This window comes from Vigna umbellata, chromosome 1 (genome assembly GCF_029865625.1).
Source record: "Vigna umbellata cultivar VRB3 chromosome 1, Vumbellata_1.0, whole genome shotgun sequence".
Taxonomy (NCBI): Eukaryota; Viridiplantae; Streptophyta; class Magnoliopsida; order Fabales; family Fabaceae; genus Vigna; species Vigna umbellata.
In genome coordinates, this window is record NC_142165.1 from 103,508,462 (window position 1) to 103,531,695 (window position 23,234).

The following is a 23,234-nucleotide window of genomic DNA, read 5'->3' on the forward strand; positions in this document are numbered from 1 at the left end:
CTTTTTAAGTTTATAAGATAATTGTAAAAAAATATAACTTAATCCCAATTACAATTTAGAGTTACTGACTTGAAGTTTTTAATTACTTTTTCATCTTTAAGCTACTTTTATTAAACAAAATCTAAAGTCACTCCAAAATCTTAATCAAATTAATTCATTTTGTACATTCCACATAATATTATCATACTAGTATATAACTACAACTATCTATATAAATAGGTAGATATAAACTATTCTATCACCACGGTATATAAATATGTATATGTATATTCTTAAATTCAAAAGTTTTCAAAATGAAATGTACAACATACATTATAAATATCATATATCAATTAGAAGTTTGCTCAGTTCCATTATCACTTACAATAGAGTATCTTACTATGATCATAACACGTAAACATACACTTAAAACAATATAAGAATAAAATAAAATAAAGCATAGGCTTAAATGCTTACTTCATCCCCAGTTTAAGAGATGAATTTCTGTTTAGTATTCGGTTTTAAAAATGTTTCTATTTTATTTTAAAGTAGTATAAATTGTATCAATTAGATCCTTTCTGTTAAATTGACATAAACAGAGTTAACTAATCTTAATTTTTTTTCTCACTCCTCTCCATTTCGTTCCATCTTTTTTTGTTCTTCTTTCTTCTTTTTATTAATAAATTCCTATATTAAAAAAATAACTGAAGAATAATTAATATGGTCTGGATCGAAATCTTTGACAGTAAATTGGTAAGGATCAACAGATGAGAAACGAACCAAACCTAAGTTTAAAACAAATAACAAAGCCATGGAAGAGTGGGAAAAACGAGAAACCTAAGAAAGAAAAGGAAACATAACAAGTTACCATGTCTGGGTGGAAGGAACATGAAAATATCTGGGTTGGATCCATACTCCTTTAAGATGACGGCTTTCAGGTTGAGTTTTTGCTTCAATGCTTTCACTCCGAATTATCATGTCGCACAGACCACTAGAATGTGTAACTATAGTCTCGCATGTAGAAATTGAATCATTGGCCTCTAATAAACCCTTTTCTCTCTGCTCGTTCTTTAACTGAAAAATATTTTTACGTGTGGTGTAGTGCAATACTGATGAGGAGGGAGATTCATCTTTGGTCACAACCAAACGATACTGGTTCCATTGTCTGGTCTTGTTAGAAGCGTTGAAGGTAACCAGACCATTCTCTCCGTCCAAGAAATGAAATTCCTTCTTTTCATAAAACAAAGTTGTTTCTATTTTTCTGAATTTGAGCCTCAAAAAGGAGGACTTAGCCCATTGATATTCCCCCTTGCAAAGCATGGAGAGTTGTAATTCAGTTTCACTGCTGCTGTCAAGCACCACAACAATGCAATCTTCAGAAGTGGGAGGTGTTAAGAATGCTGCAACATGGTCAGATGCGTCGATTAAAGGATAATTTGGAAGCTCTATTTTTGCTCTTGAAGGGGCAGAAAAAGAACAATGAACCCTGCCCAAAGAGAACCAACCATCCTTCATACGAGGCAAGGCACCTTGCACCGTCAAGTTCTGGAAGGTTGATGGAGTAGCATTTGTTCTGGTGGCTTTGATGAAGCTGAAGACTCTGGCGGCGAGGCTTACGGAGGTTGAGGCGGAGATTGGGATGTGGGATGGGCGGAGGAAGGAGATGGAGGGATGGGCAGCGGTGATGCGGCGGATATAGGCTTCGATGGTGGGGTGGTCGAGGAGGCCCCTGATGAGGATGATGGTGATGTTGAAACGGTGAGTTTGGATGAGCTTGGCCAGTTCAACCATGGCTACAATGTGGCCTATGCTTGGTGTTGGATACATTACAATTGTGTCCTTTTCCACCTCCCCTTTCTTCGTCGCCACCTCCCAAAACAATCTTCTCCCCCGCCAATCTTACGCTCTTCCATCACCGTTATTCGTTTGCAATTTTGGACCAGAGGAGCAGAAGAAAATACTCTAAAACATTAATTGCACGTCAGAGGAACATAAGAGCAGAAGACCAAAAGAACAGGAAGGAAAAGTGAGAAAGAAGAACAGAAAAAGTGCAGAAAATGCAAAAGGAGAGAAGAAAAAGTGCACTGAACTCACTCTATTTATATCAATTTAACGGAACTGATGTAATTGATATAATTTATATGAATAAAATATAAGATTTTTAAAATCGGATACTAAACAAAAATTCATTTCTTAACATGAAACGAGATAAACATTTGAACTTAAAGCATATTATCATATAGTATATTTAATCAAAAACATATCGAATAATATAATCCTACGTCATTTCAATAAGAACAAATAAATATTAGATACATGAAAGCTAATAAAATTAAACATTTCGATCAAAACATAATTAAACAGAAAACTTAGACATTAACAAGATTAACAAAATTTAAAAAGCTTAAAAAAAGTAATCACTTATTAATAACATGGACTTAACCAATTAAAAACTCACAAATATATTATAAATAACATTTTTTACAAGGTAATTACTATGCACGTACACACACTCACCCCACAAACACACATATGGGTATTATTCTTATAGTGGTTAGTTTTGAATTTTTTTTTTCTTTCGCTAAATCTTTTTCCCTCTCTTTTCTAATTGTTTGGCTTATTTTCATCTAAAAAATTCATTGGCATCTCTAAGCTACTTTTCCTCTTACCATAATTTTAATTACAAATTTTTTGTTTTATATATATAGCTATGTTCACGTGGCGTTTATCATTTTAATTGAATCAAATACCATTTAGGTATCAGATTTGATTATTTCTACTCCTTTTAGTACTTTTATTTATAATCTTTTTAATAAAGAAATGTTTGACTCTCTTCATTTCAAGTATATTTAATCACATAAATTCTTTATTTATTAGATAATTTAAAAAAACTTATTTTTATTCTCTCTGGATAATTAATTTTTGTTTAATTTTTAGAATTTTTTATTTTTCCCTAACAATTTTCATTATCTCTCAACAATTCAATAAGTTTAATATCTAAAAAATTTACTCACATCTCCAAGATACTTTTCATTTTATCACATCCTATTAATTGTACATTTTATTTCTTTATTCAATTATTGTTTATAGGGTATCAAATAGTTTTAAGATAACACGTTTGATTATTTATACTTTTTTTTCATATTTTTATTTGTTATTGTTTATCATATAGAATATTGTTTTAGTGATTTTTTATAAAATTATTTTTATTTTTTAACACATTCTAATCAATGTAATTTTACAATCCAAATTATGTAAAACCTTTCATTTACTATAATGTAATAATTTATTTTCATTATGAAGTTAAAAAGATGAAACATCTTAAAATATAACATTTTATATATCTTTTTACGTTTAATTTTTAAGTCTTTATGATTAACTAGTTAATTCTTATCTAATCAATATTAATTAAGATAATAAAGAATATCTTTAATTTTAAATCGTTTACTTTTATATAGAAGCGTAATTTAATTAAATATTATATTTATTATTTAAGAAATAATAAATATTTTAATGTTATTTTTAATTAAATCATTCACACATAAAATACCAATTTTACTTAAATAATTATAATTTATTTTAAAAATATAATTTAGTTTTCATATATTCATTTTGATATTATAGCTTCAATGAAGTTAAAATATTTTATTTTTTAACTTATCATAAAGGAGATTTTATTTCTAAATACAAAAATATGTTTTTATATTTAAAATTTTTAACTATAATATATTAAAAAATATTATTGGGAATCATTCACTAGATGTTCAAGTCTTAATAGAGGTGTGTGTTCTAGATAGGTTAGGTTAGGGTGTTTCTTAGCATATGTAAAGCTAAGAATAACCCCTTAAACCAACCTTAATCAAATAATTAGCTCTTAATCAAATAATTAGAGAAAATTGTAAAACATAACCATTTAATTTAATTGATATAACAATAACTAATTAGCTCTAATTGATTTAGTCTTTACATAATGAATTAATCTAACAAACCGATTAAAAATATAATTTATGCATTTAATCGATTAAATACTTAACATAATCAATTAATATATGTTTTTTTAGTTTGTGGAATTTGTAAAGAACATTTTAATCTATTAAAACTTTATATTAATCTATTCATCTTTGCAGTTACACTATTTTCTTTAAATATTGTATTTTCTCTCTCTCTTAAAAATAACATTTTCATAATTTAAGATCTAGACAACAAGAGTGAGAGAGTTTTGAACGTCTTAATACTACTAAAATCAATTTTGAGCAACAAAAGCAAAGGTTAAGGGGGTTTTCTCTTTTGTTATAGGTTTTTTTATTATGAAATCAGTATTCAAATTATATTTGTCTTGTTTCTCTGTTTTGTAATTTCATTCTTTGTATTGAAATTCACTTTTATAGTGATTTTATGAAGCATCACCTGTTCTTTATATTTCTTGAATGAGTTCTTCAAGTGTTTGGTTGAATTTACAGTTTAGGTAATGTAGCAGATCTTATAATTTAAGTACTAAATTTTTAGTGAAATTTCCAGCTCAGGTGGTTGAAAAAACTAAATATTTAATTGTTAAAGTCGAATTAATATAAATATTTAAGTGTATTGTGTTTTTCTTACTTTTAATTTCTCTCTTTGTGATTGGTTAAGTTATTAGTAATGCATCTCACTCCAAACTTTTCAAATGATTCACAAAAGACTTCATAAAATGTGTTTGAAACATCGAAAATTTTAAATTTTGCCTAAAACCAATTCAAACCTGTGTCCCGCTCCCCCTTTTTTGGTTTGAATATTAGCTTGGTTCCTCTTTTAATATAATTATATATCTAATTCTTATCATTAGATTGTTAAGTATGTTTAGCTTGATTTTAAATCTTAAATATCTCTATTTCCACTCTATACCTAAAGTCCTTTTAGCAAGATTTAATATCTTAAAGGATTTTAAGCTCTCATTCATGCCTAGAGTATTTATAGCTTGACTCCACACTTTTAGTTTAATTTCATGTCTAAAACGTCCATAGTTTTATTCTATGCCTAAAACATTTATAATTTTATTCTATGCCTAAAACATTTCTAGCTTGGATTCACATTAAGAACATCTTTAATTTGATTTCACGTCTTAAACACTTATTATTCCATAAATTTAAGATCTTTAACTTTATTTAGTACTTAAAACATCTCTAATTCGACCTATATATTAAGAGATTATTTACAAAATCAATGTTAATTCTAACAAATTAGTTATATGATATAATATAATACAATCATTTAAAAATGAGTCATAAGTAATTAAAAATAAATTATATGATACAACCACTGAAAGATAATTAATTAAGACTTGAAAACAACTGCTCAAAAAAGAGTAAAATAACTTTTAAATTATAGACTATTAGTTTATCAAATATGTAAGTGGAAAAAATATGTCTAACAAAAACTTCAAATTAATGATTCTCAATTTCATGACTATAAATCAAGTTTTTTACTTATTTATATTTCAAATTATGTTTAAAGAAAAAACAAAAAATTATAAAGCCTTCCAAAAACTATTTACCTATATGCTTATTTTACTCAAATTTCAAACTGCAAACTTGTGTATCTATCCTCAAAGAAATTGAATTGAACTTGAAGATTATCATATCAATTATCCAGAGGTACTTTGTTTAAGAGCAATAAATTTTTATACGATATTACCAGCCTGCAAGAGAAAATTTTCAACGAAAAACTTGAAAACTAAAACGCTTCCACAATCAATTTTAATTTAATCTCAACAAAAATCAAACACAACAGAATTCTTCCACAACCTAATTATGTCATCCATCCATGCCTTAACTACAATGGCAAACAAAGACTTGATTCAATAATAGCACAGCCAGAAACACTTCAAATTCTAGCTGTAGGGTTCAAGAAAAGTTAAAAACCAGGAAGGGCTATATCAATACTTTTACTTTAGCGCTGGTTAGGTAACAAGAAAACACAAATACAGAACGAATTTCCCTTCAAAACGTCCAATCCATTATTACTCAAATTAATAATTTTGAACTACAACTCAAAGCTAAACAAGATCAATTCTTGAAACACTAAGCAATATCGACAATGAAATTGAAATTGTAAGAAACCCTAATTTCCGAGGCATTGTACAAATCCCCAATTCTCTAACCACCGAAACCGTAGAGGGTTCTGCCCTGCCTCTTGAGAGCGTAGACAACATCCATGGCGGTGACGGTCTTGCGGCGAGCGTGCTCGGTGTACGTGACAGCGTCGCGGATAACGTTCTCGAGAAAGATCTTGAGAACACCACGAGTTTCTTCGTAGATAAGACCACTGATACGTTTAACGCCACCACGTCTAGCGAGACGACGAATCGCGGGCTTAGTGATTCCCTGAATGTTATCCCTCAAAACCTTACGGTGTCGCTTGGCACCTCCCTTTCCGAGCCCCTTGCCACCCTTTCCTCTTCCAGACATGGCTGACGATTTTTCCTTTTTCTATGATACAGAACTGAATATGCAAGCAAACAACTTGGCGGGTTAGTGCGAGAATCCAGATATTTGTATAGACACGGGAAAAGATCTTTGGCTGTTGGATTCATCAGCGATCCGTGTGAATAACTATTTGGCCGTTGGATTCATTAGCGATCCACGTGAATAACTATTTAAAGATAATTAATAACTCAGGAAAATAATGGATTAAATATGTTTTTGATTTCTAAACTATTAAGCGAATTTAGTAATAAATTTTTTTCAGCTCCTCTTCTTCCTCTTCCTTCGACTCTAACCTCCAACACCACCTCTGACGCCACCTTCAACGCCAGTTCCGCCGTGATCGCAAGTCGCTCCTTCCTTCCCATGCCCGTCCCCTGGAATCGGATGTTGAAGTCCTTCGCCTCCCATAAGATAACAGTATGTTGTGACTCTGGCAATGTTTCATTGCTTTCCTACTTTTCTTTACAAAGCTTCATTGCATTAGGATTATACTAAAGTGTGTAGGAATGAACATATTTTATATTTTGTTTCTAACATCTTCTATATAAGTAACTGTGTGATGAGGAAATAATATTTAGCACGCTAATAGGCAGAGTAAATTCTCTGTGAACAAAAGTAATCTCAATGCTATAATCATGCAGAAAGATGTTCTAAAAGTTTGATGGTTTATTTATAAACCCGGCATAGTACCCAAATGGGACTAAAATCCTAAAACTATATATTTGGGTCCATTGGTTTTTTTGTTATAATTTGGAAATAGTTGCTGGTGTAGTCCTATTATTTGCATTTATTTAAGCAATAATTTAAGTATGCAGACTCATGAATTTTTTTTTATGGAACATTGATTGTGCAGTTGACGGGAAGCATTAACACTAGTACAAAAATCGCCTACACGTCGAATATTTTGGACTTTTAACGGAGAATTCGCAAGACGTTAAATTGACATCGAATTTTTTAAAAAATTCGATGTTAAATTAACGTCCTTGGTAAATATTCGATGCTAATCAATTTTTTTTATTTTTTTTAATTAATTGTGATCCTTTTTAACAACTCTTATGAGATCTGAAAAGCAGAAAAACAACAAATTTCAAGTTTATAAAGCATGAACTTTGATCAATAACAAACAACAATAACCAATAACAAACAAGTTCAATTAAACAAGAACAAACAAGTTCAACCAAACAACAACGACAAAGAAGCTCAACCAAACAACAACCATAAACAAGTTCCAAAAAAAAACAACAAACAAGTTCAATAAATAAGTTCTTCAAAACGAAAACAAAAACTAACCTTCAAAAGGTGGGTTCATCGGAATAAAGTGTCGTCACCCGTGAGAGAGAAAACAGAATGCATCTGTGAAGAACAAGAACACGAAAATAATCGGTTAAAACAAACGAAAATCATACATAAAGTAGTTAATTGACATGCATTTGTATCAAATGAAAGAAAGATTACCTGTGATGGTCGTCAATTTTTGTTCAAGAAAAGTTTGAGAAGAGCAGAGGGTCTGGCGCGCTAAGATAAAGTGAATGAATTTTCAATTTCCCGCTCAAATTTTTATTGAATTCACCAACCTTTTAACATCTAACGCTAGGACATTCGACGTTGTATATCCTTTTACGTCGAATTACAATTATAAACGACGTTTAATAATTCCATTTATTTGCAAAAATGTCACCGGTCATTTTTAACGTTGGCTATTTAGTGGTTCGACGTTAAACGTGTGACGTTATACGTTGTTTTTGCACTTGTGTAAGCCTGCATATGTAGCTCAGATCTTGTTTGGCTCGACCATTCAGGAGATGAAAATGGTTCCGTTCAAGATTGTTAAGGCTCCAAATGGTGATGTGTGGGTTGAGGCTAATGGACAACAGTATTCTCCTACCCAAATTGGTGCTTTTGTTCTCACCAATATGAAGGAAACAACAGAAGCTTATCTTGGAAAGTCAGTTACGAATTACTGTACCGGCTTATTTCAATGAAGCTCAAAGGCAGGCAACAAAAGATGTTGGTAGAATTGCAGGTCTTGATGTAAAGAGAATTATCAATGAACCCACTGCTGTTGCACTTTCATACGGAATGAACAACAAGGAGGGTCTCATTGTTGTTTTTAACCTTGAAGGTGGAACATTTGATGTATTCATCTTAGAAATTTCGAATGACGTGTTTGAGGTATGCTGATTTGTCTCTTCTACGTCTTTCATTCCTTCTTAACCTGTCAAAATTAATAATAGGACGAGATTGTACTGACATCATCTTCGTATTAAGGTGAAAGCAACAAATGGTGATACTTTCTTGGGAGGAGAGGATTTTGACAATGCCTTGTTAGATTTTCTGGTGAACGAATTTAAAAGAACCGAGAGTATTGACCTTTCAAAGGACTGACTTGCACTGCAGAGGCTTCGTGAAGCTGCTGAGAAAGCCAAGATAGAGTTGTCTTCAACATCTCAAACTGAGATCAACCTGCCTTTCATTATTGTTGATGCTTCTGGTGCTAAGCATCTGAACATAACATTGACTAGATCTAAGTTTGAAGCCTTGGTAAATAACTTGATCGAAAGGACCAAGGACGACAATGGGAAGAAAGGGGTGGCTCACGATCACGCAAAAATGTTTGAGGTGGCGCCGCAGGTAGCGTCGGAGGTGGTTGTGGTAAAGTCGGAGGGAGAGGGAGGGGAAGTGGGAAAGTGTGACTAGTGTCAACAAAAAAAAATGACGTGCCACACCAGCGTTAGCCACCTCAGTTTATTTTTAACGTCCTTGATTGTTGAAGACAAAAAATTATTATTTCTTTAAGGAGAAGGTCCAAAATGTAGTTTAGTTTGAAAGAGAGACTAAAAACAAATTCGCTTGATAGTTTAGGGACTAAAAACATATTTAACCCGAAAATAAATTATATTATACAACTACTTAAAAATAAGAAACAATCATACAAAAATAGTTGTATCTATGTTACTTTTAAATTATACAGTATTAGTTTATAAAATATGTAATTGAAAAAAATAAAGTTAATACTAATGATGATAAATTATAATTAGTTTATATTCTAAAATTTGATATTTTTTGTATTTTAAATTTAAAAAACGTATAAATATAATATTTTTAATATAATAATATTATTATTATTTTGACTTATTAAATTATGTTTTAAGTTGACATTTCATACATGTATGAAACTAGTGTAAACAATTCATCTAAAACATTCTATACATAAACAATTTAAAACAATTAGATTATGAAAAAACATTTTTAAAGTTTTGAAATAAAAATTCAAAATAAATAAATTTTAATTTTATCTTCCAAGTTTAAAACTAAAAACATATTTAAAAAAATATTTAACCCAAACGTAATATTTATAAGCCTCAAACTTCATTTCTACTTATTTATATTTCAAATTATTTTTAAACTAAAAATAAAGAAGTATGAATCTCAAATTATTCACCCACCTACCTTATATGCCTATTTCACTCAAATTTCAAATTGAAAACTTGTGTACCTATCTTCAAAGAAATTGAATTTAACTTGAAGATTAGCATATGAATTGTCAACTATAAAAAGATGAAGTTAATTATGATAATATCAATTGTTAATTATATATAAAAAAAACGAAGTTAACTCCGATTATATCAACTAGTACAACTTCATCAATAAAAAATTATTTTATGATTGTTTATATTTATTGTCCTCCTAGAAAGGATTGATATAACTTAGGTTAGCATCTTTAGTGTGTTTGATATCAGCCAAACTCACTGTTCCATAATATTTTAATTATCATTAAAACTTCATTTAGAGGTGAACAATCTTTTGTAATTCAATCATATATTTAAAATGTTCTTTCTTCAGTAAAATTTAAAACTTCACCTATAAAACTCAGATTTCCTCTGATTGTGTAATCCACCAAAAGGGGTCATGCAAGCACTTGAAATAATGTCAATCATAAAATTACAATTTCTTTCGTGAACGGAGTTGACGAAAATTTCTTGCTAGTAATAAAAGATTATACGTGTTACTAATACTCCTTCAGCCTGAAAGAAAGAATAAGTTGCGTGGTGTCAATAGTTTCCCCTCTGAAAACAACCATATCCTCAAGGTTGTAATAGTACCAGCAACTTTAACTGAGCACCAATTCATGACTGCAGGAAGACTTTGGTCTCAACCGAAACAAACTTTCATTAAACAGGTTGATACAAAGTGTTAAAAATAATTATTTTCCTAGTTCATCTAATATGTAAGTTGCTTAAATTATTTGGACTTGATATACAGCTTTATGAATGGACCTTGTGTTTCAAAATGATTAGTATATTTGTTTAAGAAATTAAAAATAATTTCGTTTAAATAATAAAAAGTCTTTATTATAATTTACATATAAATTATTTAATATAAAAACAAAAATTAGTTTATTTATATTTTATCATTTAAATTTTTGGTTCTAAACTCAAGGCACATAAAATTTTTAGTTATCTTCTCGATGGAGCTTAGGCTGTACCATCACATCTTTCGCCTTTGTTGCGGGTATCTGCATTTTGTAACGGGTGACATGATTCATTTGAATGAATACATATAATCTCTAGAGTTGTGAAAAGGGCTACTGCGACCTGACGATTTAAAAAGAAAAAATAGAAATGGCAACCCAACCCAATTGTAACCAAGAAACAACTATGGAGAAATTGCAGCCATAAATTCAACTGTTTGTACCGAAAACCAAACGTCATAGTAATGTAATTCTGTTCAGTATTAAAGACGATAAAAAAACAAAAAGTACTTCAGAAACCTTTAAAATACAATGGAGACGTCTGTTCGAACAATAAAATGAGCATAGACATCCATAGATACATTATTAAAGAGCCGCAAATTTGATTGCAATTTCAGCACCTAACAAGATAGAACATTCAACGCAAAAATTCAAAGACCAAAATGCTTTCTACAATCAATCTTAAAATAACCCAAAAAATAAAACATAAAGGAATCCAGCCGATTATGACATTCATAACTTAACTACAGCGAAAAACCCGAAAACTAATTCAATGATTAAAAAGCCGGAAACACTTCAAATCCTAGATGCAGTATTCAAGAAACAAGGAATAGATACACTAATGCATTTAATTTGTAATTTAGCACAGGCTGGGTAACAAGAAAATAAAAATGCACAATGAATTTCCCTTGAAAAAGTCCAATACATTCTGATTCACATTAATAATTGTCAGGGCTACAACTCAAAGCCAAACAAGAACAATTCTTGAAACACTAAGCAATATCAACAGGGAAATTAACATTATAAGAAACCCTAATTTCCAAAACATTGTAGAAATCCCCAATTCTCTAACCACCGAAACCGTAAAGAGTCCTGCCCTGCCTCTTGAGAGCGTAGACAACATCCATGGCAGTGACAGTCTTGCGGCGAGCATGCTCGGTGTAGGTGACAGCGTCTCGGATCACGTTCTCGAGAAAGATCTTGAGAACACCACGAGTTTCTTCGTAGATGAGACCACTGATACGTTTAACGCCACCACGTCTAGCGAGGCGGCGAATCGCGGGCTTGGTGATTCCCTGAATGTTATCCCTCAGAACCTTACGATGTCGCTTGGCACCTCCCTTTCCGAGCCCCTTGCCACCCTTTCCTCTTCCAGACATGGCTGACGGTTTTCCCTTTTTCTCTGATGCAGAACTGAATATGCAAGCAAACAACTTGGCGGGTTAGTGGGAGAATCAAGAGGTTTATATAGATACGGGAAAAGATCTTTGGCCGTTGGATTAGTTAGCGATCCGTGTGTATAGATAATCAGACCGTTGGATTCAAATGTTTGATTTTGATTGGCGGAAAGCGTGTGACGCGGATAGTGAGGTTTGAAATGTGTATTTCTTTCGTTTGTGTCTGTGAGAAAACACATCTTTTTTGCGCGAGTGGCAAGTGAATCCAACGGTGAGCGCAATTTAATTATGAAATTTTGAATGAAAATCTAATGCGCTCCATGTGAAAACGTAATCACATTTTGGATAATTTCAGATTTGGCTTTGCAACGCGGGAAAATGTAATCGTGATTTCTGACACTGACCTCCCCAATCATAAAAAATAAAAATATTTCACTTGTCAATTCCTCGTAAGCAGAAAATTAAGAATATAAATTCCTTCAAAATTATGCAATCGAACAAGTCACACACGGCAACTAAATTGATAATGGAGCATTACTTTATTTTCATTTTTACTTAAACAAACTATAAATTTTTTTATTATGATTATATATTATGAAAAAGTTATAAATTATTAATTTATCATTATAACTATATGTCGTAAAAAGTAAAATATAATAATATCTTATGTTGAGGGAACAAATATTATTTTGTACATAAATTAGTAGGAATAAAACCAGAATGTATCATGATTCAAACAGCAACCACTTGAAATTTATGCTAAATATCCCTCTATATAGGCTAAACTAATTCTTCTATTATCAAATATTAAATTATGCTCAATCCTAATATTTATTCTATATATATATATATATATATATATATATATATATATATATATATATATATATATATATATATATATATATATATCAAATATGGTCAACGAGTAATCTTTTTAATATGTGACGTAGCTAGGTGAATATATGAAGTTTTTTTATCAACAAAAGTAAATATATGTAAAAAATGAATAATTGATTATCCTAACTTACGAGTTTTTTAAAATATGATATTACATATGTAGTAGATTAATTAAGTAGGTATACTCAATGTTCAAATAAAAAATATTGAGATATACTTACAAGGCTTATGAAATACTTAAGAGTTTTAATGGATTATGTTGTTGAATATAGTAAATTTTTCAGTGTACTAAAAGGATACAGTGATGTTAGTTGAATCTATGGTTTATATGAAACAAAATTCACTATTGGTTATGTATTTACACTTGGGATGGTGTTATGAGATCGACAATGGAATCTGAATTTTTGCTCTTGAGATGACTGGTAGTGAGGCTGGGTGGTTGAAGAATTACAATAGAAAAAATAAACATATAGAGTTGAGACATGATTTAGTGAAACAACGGCTAAAAAGTGAAACTATTTTTATTGATTATGTGAAATCATAGAGGAATTTAGCGGATCTTTTGACTAAACCATTGCAAATAAATATAACTTTAATCAATTATGTTTATTATTATGATATGTGTAAAAGTGGTAGAGACTATAATATTGAGAGGTTAAACTTTGTAATTAAAATTTTATGTGGCGAAAGAATTTTAATTTAAACAAAGGTTTTAATGATCTTCATATCCTTTAAAGTGTTATATGATTTGCAACATACACTTGATGAAATCATCTGTATGAATGTCAAGTGAGATCACTTGCAGATATTTGCAAGATCTCTATAGCGCTTAGGAATATCGGACACGTTCATGGCCTAGTAAACGCAACACAACGATAACAACAAATATTATAAGAGTGTATTGTGATCAATAAACCTTTAATACATGTTCAGTGTCATTGATTCATATAGCTTTCTATATTAACTACACCGTATGTTAAGTTTATCAATACATGACTAATTCATATATCTTGTTACATCAACTCTAATGCATCACATCTTGCGAAACTTAAGATATTTATTATTTATCTTTTTCATTTTTTTATCTTTTACAGTGTATGGGAATGTTATAAAAACCTGTATTGCAAAATCTGTTTTCAAAAGCATTAGAAGAACGTTGCTTAATAAGCGTCTATTTTCCTTGGTTAAATCCTCTTCGCAAGGCTCAAGAGTGGGATTACTTTTGTTGAAACCGTAAGGTGCAGTTTCTTTTGCAAGTTCTGGACCATGGTCATTCCTCATCTCTTTTCAACTAACTATATAAATAGTGCATTTGTGATCATTTTAAAACACATTTTCTATCATTCTCTTATCCTCTTATTTTCTTCTTTATTTATTTTATTTTTTCTTTTATGTTATTATGGATTTATTACTTTACTCTTTTTAGAGTTTTTCATTTGTTTTTGGTATCTTATATATTTTTAAGTAGTTTCTATTATACTATAGTCTGAGGACAATAAATCTATATGTCTTAAAAAAAATTGTTTGTAATTACTATCAGCATTATACAATAGGTTATAGGTATAACCAATATAAAAAATTTTATATTTTATTATTATTTAATCATTGCGAAAACTTTCCATATCAGTTTTAGGGATGTATCAGATGTAGAAAATGTTATATTTTATTACAATTTTGTCAATAATGTTATGATTTTTTTATATTAATTATAACTTTAACAGTTATAAAAAAATTTAAAATATTTACAATTACGTGACCATATCACTTTTTATTTTGACGTAGATTATAACTAGTATAAAAAATGGTTATAATTTTTTTTTACAACATGGCATATTTGAGCCTAAAAAAAGAGATAAAATAGGATGAATATTTTAGTCTACTAGTTTTGCATCTCTCGCATAATCTATACAAGCTAAAGAGTGGAAAAACTCATCCCAACACGAAGACCACACTAACTTTTTACTTTGTTGTTCTATATGATTATTTTTGTATTAAATATGATGAATATTTTCATTCACTATTTTATGAATATCGTATTTGTATGTCACCTTGTTGAAATTTTACCACATTACGTAAATAATAAATTCATATTTAAGTTTGATGATTTGACTGCACTATAATTAATTACCAACTATTTTGACAGCAAAAAAACAATGAACAATGCTAAAATCATCCACAAATTTTAAATGTAAATCAATACCCAATTTAAAGTGACTTAAAAACTTTTAAAATAAACATAAGATATTTAAATGATAAGCTGTAGGCCAAATATTATTGTCTTATATTCAATTAAGTCTACATAATTTTATTAAATTCAATCTCAATTTGTTTTTAAATAAAATAATATTTTCACTCTGAATCAAATTTATTTTTAATATAATGTTATATTAATGTTTTTATTAAAATCCAAATTTTTATTAAATATTTTTTTAATTATTTTTTAGCTAACTCTAACTGTATTATTGAATTCCATAAAATCAAATTACTTTTAAACAACTTTTTATTAATTAAAAATTGAGATTTTAGAAAAAAAAAATAGCTAAATACATATTTTCAAAATTTTGTGGAAATTTTTAAAAAATTTAAGTTCAAGAACTAAGGTTTGTGTTAGTATACATAGATTTAGTATTGACAATAATTGACGACGATAAATATGCGGGTGAATTTGACCTTCGTATCTAAGAATTTGCAAGTGAAGAAGAACATTGATTTGTAAGAAAAGTTCGTGATACCATCTTGACAATTTAAAGGGTATGTGTGGGTGACTAAGGGTGTTTTACAGTATTATCCTTGTGTGAAGGTCAGTTGTGTGAGTAAAGATAAAGAAGAAAAGGAAATAGGACTCGAATCAATTTCAAAATGATAAGAATTGATTTCACTAAGAAATTTTTTAAGGATAAGGGGATATGAAATTGATTCTAAAAAGATAGGAAACCGATTATAGTGAGAGAATATTTGTTTTTTATTATTTTTATTATTAATAGATTTTTCTTTTGTTTTTAATAATGATAATAATAAATAATAATAATAATGTTAATAAATAATAATATTAATTATTATTAAATAATAGACAAAATGGTAATATTTTTTTATCTATGAAAACTTTTTTAATCTATCACACAAGCTAAATCATTCAAAAACTTTTCCAAATTTTTTATTTTCTAATGCATTAAATTTCACATCCAAATCTCTTAAAATAGAAAATAGCACAAATTTTACTTTCAAATCCACCTAAATTGATTCACTTCCTCTCTCTCAAATTCATATTTATAATGCTACACACAATGTCATATGACACAATACTAATTTGCCATATGATTTAAAAAAAATAAAAATAAAACTAAAAAAAAACTACTAATAACATTTATTTCACGCAATTTGAATAATATTATAAAAATACATCATTACAAAATTTAATTGAGAAAAGTAAATATTTACTTATATTTCAACTAAAATTTGAATAAAACTACTAATTTAATCTAATATTTTTTATATATTGAACTTAGTCTTGTATTATGAGACTATTGGTGTTTTTGTCTCGACAAAATTGAGGATCATAATTTGTCTTGCTTTCTTATTTGGAAGCCATTATTACATTCACAATATCAAAATAATAATGGTAGCATGACACACTTTTACATTCGTGTCACATATATTATAAAGGTAAAATATTTATAAAAGAGTGTTTTTTTATTTAAAAAGTAAAGAAAATAAAATAAAAAATATTAAATACATACAAAAAAAAATTTATATGTCAAAATATCATTTCTCATATAAAAAAAAAAAAAGTAAGTTTGAATTCAAGGTAACGATTTAATAACTACAATCATTAGAGTTTCCTAAATACTTTTTGGATAAGGATAGGTTGACACACCTACACTCATTTACCATAATTTTTATAATAGAAAAGTGACACTCATTCAACATAAATTTTATAATAGAAAAGTGGGAAACATGAGTGTAGAAGTGTGTTAAAAGTATACTTTTTCGTACTATTTTTTTCCTCATGTAATCTATTTGCTCATTTCCAAATTAATGCCAAAATTTGTTAAATTTTAGAGTCCCAGACAAAACAACCATATTTATTGTGCGATCTAAATAAGGATAAACAAAGAGAAGACGACTTGATAAAACTAATTAACTCACAATTTTTTAGTATAACTTTTTGTTAAATAATTAATAATGAAAAATATCAATATTTTTCCTTCCCGTGTTTCTTCTTTTTCAGTTTGCTACACGTTTATTCCCATATTTATACTAATCAAGGCAGCAACATGATCTGCTAAATGCGTTTATGCTATACAGTGCAATTATAGTCCATTTGCTTTTATATCTGGGAAGTTGTTAAATGTTTTGGTATGTCTCGCTTTTTGCACAAGGAGTTTTTCCTACGTTGGTATATTTTTTGGGGGGCCTTCGACACAGTTTTTGAACCTATGATAGAAACGTTTCCTGCTACACTCACCGTTAATATTTAATAAATAATAATAATTTAGTTTTGCGTATCATAAACAAAAATAAAGATTTCTTAGTAAATTTTCCATTTTTTTGTTTGTACTATGCCATAAAAGAAATCCAAAATAAAAATCGGTCATGTGATTTACGCAAATGCTATTTATACAACATCACTTTACATATCAAACGAAGTCTAAGACAAAAAGAATAATATTTCAAAGTTTCAATTCTCTTAGTTTTAAAATATTAAAAAATCATATACAAAAATTGAATCACGAAACAAAATTTAGTGGTTAAAGACCGAGACAAATTATCATGTAAGCAAACAATTCAACAACTAAAAGGGACTAAGGGAGTGTTCACTTTGGGGAGAGGAATTGGGAAAGAGTGAGTGGATAAATTTGAGGATGAATTAATTGTTGTTTGTTTGAGTGAATTTGAAAGTAAAGTTTATGAGAATTAGTGTAAGATTTGATTGATATGACAGATAAAAAAAATTGTTTAATGGGTAGAAATTGAAGATTACCAAAATGCCTCTAGTTATTATTGTGATATAAAATGATAATTGTTAATGTTATATTTAATTATAAAAATGTTTATAAAGAATAAAATATAACGTGAATTATTATTATTATTATTAGAAGTAAAATATACACAAGAAAAAATATACAACAGATGAAAGTAAAAGAGAAATAAAGTAAAAAGTTGTTTTTGAATAATAGAAATAAGAAGATGAAGAAAAGTTGGAGCTACTGCATGGATAAACATCAACACATGGGGAAAGCATGGAGAGATGTGCAGGCTCATGGAATTGGATAAATCACCATGGGAATCGAATAAAGGGTGTAGTGGAATCGAATAAACGGTGGAAGGAACCAAATAAAGTTTGCGGGAACTGAATACACATATCAGTTGTATTTGTTCTTTCTATTGGAACCCAATACTCAAAAGTGGGAACCGAATACAACACCATCAGAACCAAATACAACTTTTCTTCAACTCCTTCTTCAAGCTCTGTTATTCACCTTCTTCATCTTCAACGACTCTTCATCTTTAATACAATAGCCATAAACCTTGAATCACTATAGACCAAACCTCCATTATTGGTAATCATTTTCACCATCTGGAATCGAATTAATTGCATTTTTACGTGATATTTTACGCTTGCATTTTTATGTGATATTTTACAAATAATGGAGGACAAAGTTGAGATTTCAATCAACATTACTGCAAATCCGAGCGTATTAGCGGGGTGATAAAAAGGTGCATATCCTGCAAATCCGTGCAATTCCATCACTTTGTATCCACTGAAACAAACACGAATTCACTCGCAAATCAATCGTCACATTTGCTCTTGAACAACGTTATCCACTGAAGTGAACACAACTAAAAGTTAGTTCATTTAAAAAATTCGAAAACTAAGAAAAAAAATGGAAGACAAAAAAGTTACAAATTCAAAAGAGTATAATATATTTAAGTTTAATTTATATATTGAAATATATTCATGTGCCACAATTTTTAAATACGTAAATAAATATACAACTTATACAATATATTCAAATACCAGAAGTATTGTAGTAAAATTTAAATATAATTTTTTTTAAATGTAGGCTCTCTTATGTATTATGATTTTTGGTCAATCATATATTTAGTCAATATATATTCTGCATAATATTTGGTGACATAATAAACTCAATTAACTTGATTAAGATATACTGTTAATAACTCTCACACCATATTAAAATATTAAAATTTAATCTTACACCTCATCATCCACTTATATAATATAATATATTAATTTGAAACCGATAAAAAGTACAACACTGGTACTGATAAAGTTGGAAGGTTTGATATAATTAAATATGAAAGATATTGATATGTTGCTGTGAAGAATTGAACTGGTTATCATCTCCTCCTAAAAAAGAGATATGCACAAAAGAATCATACTCCCATTTTCTGTTATCTGTTGTGTGCCTGCAGCAAATTTGAAGTACTCAACCAAAGTTGGGATGGAGGACTTATCAGCAAACATAATAAAAAGGTTTTGCCTATTATAAGCAAAACTGGCTTGAGGTGAAAAGCCCTTAAGTGGTGTCCTATAATAAATTTGACAGGTGATAAGTGGGCCATGGATGACTTTGTAAATTTTTTAAACCATGTGTGACTTTGATAGGCTGTTACTCTTATTGATATGATATACAATTGTTAGATAAAAAGTGTAAAAGTGAATAAAAAATATTTTTTCATACACTTAAATTTTTTATATTTAATTTCGTATTATTTTTACTTATTTTTTATTTTACTTTTTTTTTTATATTTTTAGACTATTTTATCTTTGAATATATTATATACCGTTTCTTAAAATTAAAAATAATAATATTTTGATAACATTTTAATAAAATTATTACACAATTAATAATAATAATCAAAATCTTAACAGAGTATCAGTGTTATTAAAATATTGTAAAAAATGTCGTTAAAGTATCTTGTACAGAGTTAGACGTGATAACAAAAAAGTCTTGTAGTTGAGTGCAAAGGTGAAGTGAAGATAAGGACTGTACGATGACATGACTCAGTGCATGATAAGGGGTTTTTAGCATCTCAAAACAATGGCAGCACGTGACAGAAGAACACAGTAAGATTCACAGAAATCATTGCAAAGTTTCCTGTGCTTTCAGAAAAAAAGACAATGCATGCATGAGTGTGTGAACAGAATCGTTGTTCACGGGAGTAATTATGTCGCCACCTCATGCTCTTGATTTCTGATCCACTGACATCTCACATGTTTCAAAATAACACGCCTCCTTAGCTCCAAACTATGCTGAATATTAATGATTGAATTACTTCTTATATAACTAACATCAGCTTCAACTATCCCATTATTAATTGCCAATAATCATGACTGGTTTACCTTCGTGTTTGTTTGATTTATTTAAGTGTTGTGGTGGCACATGATTATGTCTGTCCCACCGTAATTTTCTCTGTTTGCACTGTTCTACCCCCTCTTTGTAATTGTAACCACAAAAAGAGTGGCAGAGTGAGAGAGAGAAGTGATATAGACTTGATGGGTCCAGCGTAGTGGTGCAAATTCGGTATTAATAGATTCGGACCCTTCAAATATGCAGTTGTAGATTTGAAAGAAAAAGGACGGGTTGCACACTTGAATTCCTGCAGCTACCTCAAACCATGGCCAACCCTGATAAATTCCTCTCAATTACAAAGCCCATCACCCACGTCATTTTCGACATGGATGGTCTTTTGCTAGGTATTGCCATCTATCTTCAACAAATAATGCCATGCACACTTTGCTGGTTCTTTTTCAGACCACATGTCTATAACCATAATGGTCCTTTATTCATGATTATGGTACAATTTCTTTCTGCTGGGTCAAAATTGGAGTAACATTTGTGTCGTCAATTGGTTTTTGAAAGTCACTCACTTTTTTTTGTTTTTGTTTTAAGCAAAGTAGTAAATTTATATTTAGTGGGTGGAGTAATATTGTGCTGTATGAGTTGTTTGTGCACAGACACAGAGAAGTTCTGTAATGAAGTTCAGGAGATCATACTTGGTAGATACAACAAAAGCTTTGACTGGAACGTGAAAGTGAAGATGTTGGGGAAGAAAGCATTAGAGGCTGCAAGAATCTTTGTTGGTGAAACAGGAATTAGTGAATTTCTCAGTGCTGAGCAGTTCCTGATCGATAGGGAAGACATGCTGCAGGCTTTGTTTCCCAAAAGTGAGCTTATGCCAGGTACGTGGGTTGGACACCTTTACCTACTGAATTATCCTAAAATTAACCAAGCTCGTAGGTTGCTACAACTGCAGTGTTGTTGGAACAGGATCCCTCCATGAAGACAGGGAGAATCTATACCTCACGCTGTTAATTATTTTTTTAATATTTCGTAAGAGTAAAATTTAGTTTATGACTGAGATTCCTCTGGTTGAGAAAAAAACACGTGCGAGGATTGTAGACATGTGATGAGTGAGAGGGAGGAGCTTTGACCAGCACCACAAACTGAGTTTTTTTAGTCCTAGAAGAGGGTGACCAAAAAGAGGCACACCCCACTCATTTTTTTTAAATTCAACCTACAAAAATTCACTATTTTATCATTATTTTATTTTTATAATATGTATAAATGAATATAGAAATATTTCACTTTATGACCACTCTTATCTAATTTTGAAGGGAAATTTTGGGGGCAGAGAGGTTCGCCCTGCTCCTCAACTCAATGTATCACGTGCATAGGAATACTCTGCAATGGTCCAAAATTTGAAAATGAAACAAAAGCAAATTATATATTTGGTTTTGAAAAGCGATTCAACTAAATCCATATCTATGTTTTTATAAAGCTTTTATATCCTTCATCTGCATATTATTTATTTTTATATATTTATAGAATTATATCACAACTCTTCATCTTTTTAAAGAATATATATGATTAAATAGCGATATTTTTCCAGTGAATGCTTATTTGACTGTAACTATCAAATCCGAGATCAATTTTAAACACTGTATTTAAGGAAATTTACAACTATTAGATATATGATTTAATTGTGTGTGTGTTGTGCTGAAAAAAAAACTAGACATTGTACTTAAATTTTAAAGCAAAAGTACATGATAAAATGAGTAACATTAAGTCATCAAATGAAGTGATTTTTGGCTGAAAAAAATCCCAACATACCACCATGTTTATATATTGATGCCCCAGTGTGTCATCTTCATCTATCATAGGTGCTGGTCGTCTAATGAGGCATTTACATGCCAAAGGAATTCCAATTTGCTTAGCAACAAGGTACCCTTCAATCATCTTTTGTTTATAATATACTTATTTTGAAGGATTTATTCATGCAAAGTTGTTCTGACAATTTCTCTCACAGTTCTCACAAGCGACACTTTGAAGTAAAAACTCAAAGACATCGTGAACTGTTTTCTTTGTTGCATCATGTTGTTCTTGGCGATGACTTTGAAGTTAAGCATGGCAAGCCTTCCCCAGATATATTTCTTGAAGCAGCCAAGAGATTTGAGGTGATGAAAGTGGTGCCTTTTTGCTGAAAAATAAGAAATTGTTTTGCTTTGCTTCGTTGTTATGTAATGATTTTCATTTGTCAACAGGATGGACAGATAGATCCTTGTAACATTCTCGTTTTTGAAGATTCACCCTCGGGAGTTCTTGCAGCTAAGAGAGCAGGAATGTAAGAGAATTGAAGCATTGAACAATGTAGTTTCATGTTTAAACATTGATGAATTGTGAGATTAGAATATGATGTTGAATTGATAAATGTTTGGTGGTTAGGTCTGTTGTTATGGTCCCTGATCCAAGGCTGGATAAAGGTTTTCAGAAGTTACCTGATAAAGTTTTGAACTCACTGTTGGACTTCGACCCTGTGGAGTGGGGTTTGCCTCCTTTTTGAAGATACCAATGGGAGATGGATGAACTTGGAGTTCTGTTACTGTTTTGCTTCAGTCACAAAGTTTCATATAGTTTTTATAACTGCTTTTATGAGTTAATCATAATCTGTTCTTGTTGAATAATTGGACCCCGTTTGACTAGCCCTTGAACATTCTGTTCGGGAAAGAGGTTCAACCTTAGGTGGATCTCAAATGTTGCTGAGAAAAAAATAATAATTTTCAAAAACAGAGTTCAAATTCTTTCTCTTTCTTCAATTTTATTTTCTTCCTCAAGCTTTGAGTTGTTATTGGGGTGTATGCTCTTTATTTCTGTTTTATGATCTTGTGTTTGCTTTTTTTCTTCTTAATAATGTTCGAAAAAAAATTAATATTTTGATATA

The 23,234-nt window shown here is 29.8% G+C and overlaps 3 protein-coding genes and 1 pseudogene across 3 annotated transcripts; 1 reads left to right on the forward strand and 3 right to left on the reverse strand.

Annotated features, from left to right (window-relative positions):
- Window positions 1-843: 843 nt before the first annotated feature.
- On the reverse strand, window positions 844-2,511 carry LOC148207024 (uncharacterized; annotated as a pseudogene).
- A 3,372-nt stretch (window positions 2,512-5,883) lies between these two features.
- Window positions 5,884-6,728, reverse strand: LOC148207025 (histone H4). The gene has a single exon (XM_088115710.1). It carries the CDS (start codon window positions 6,420-6,422, stop codon window positions 6,111-6,113), a length of 312 nt encoding a protein of 103 aa, XP_087971836.1. The 5' UTR covers window positions 6,423-6,728; the 3' UTR covers window positions 5,884-6,110.
- A 4,838-nt stretch (window positions 6,729-11,566) lies between these two features.
- Window positions 11,567-12,134, reverse strand: LOC124827496 (histone H4). The gene has a single exon (XM_047300563.2). It carries the CDS (start codon window positions 12,069-12,071, stop codon window positions 11,760-11,762), a length of 312 nt encoding a protein of 103 aa, XP_047156519.2. The 5' UTR covers window positions 12,072-12,134; the 3' UTR covers window positions 11,567-11,759.
- An 8,297-nt stretch (window positions 12,135-20,431) lies between these two features.
- Window positions 20,432-23,094, forward strand: LOC124827489 ((DL)-glycerol-3-phosphatase 2-like). The gene is made up of 6 exons (XM_047300556.2): window positions 20,432-20,709; window positions 20,971-21,195; window positions 22,177-22,237; window positions 22,323-22,470; window positions 22,558-22,637; window positions 22,739-23,094. Exons 1-6 carry the CDS (start codon window positions 20,631-20,633, stop codon window positions 22,854-22,856), a joined length of 711 nt encoding a protein of 236 aa, XP_047156512.1. The 5' UTR covers window positions 20,432-20,630; the 3' UTR covers window positions 22,857-23,094.
- The last annotated feature ends 140 nt before the right edge of the window (window positions 23,095-23,234 follow it).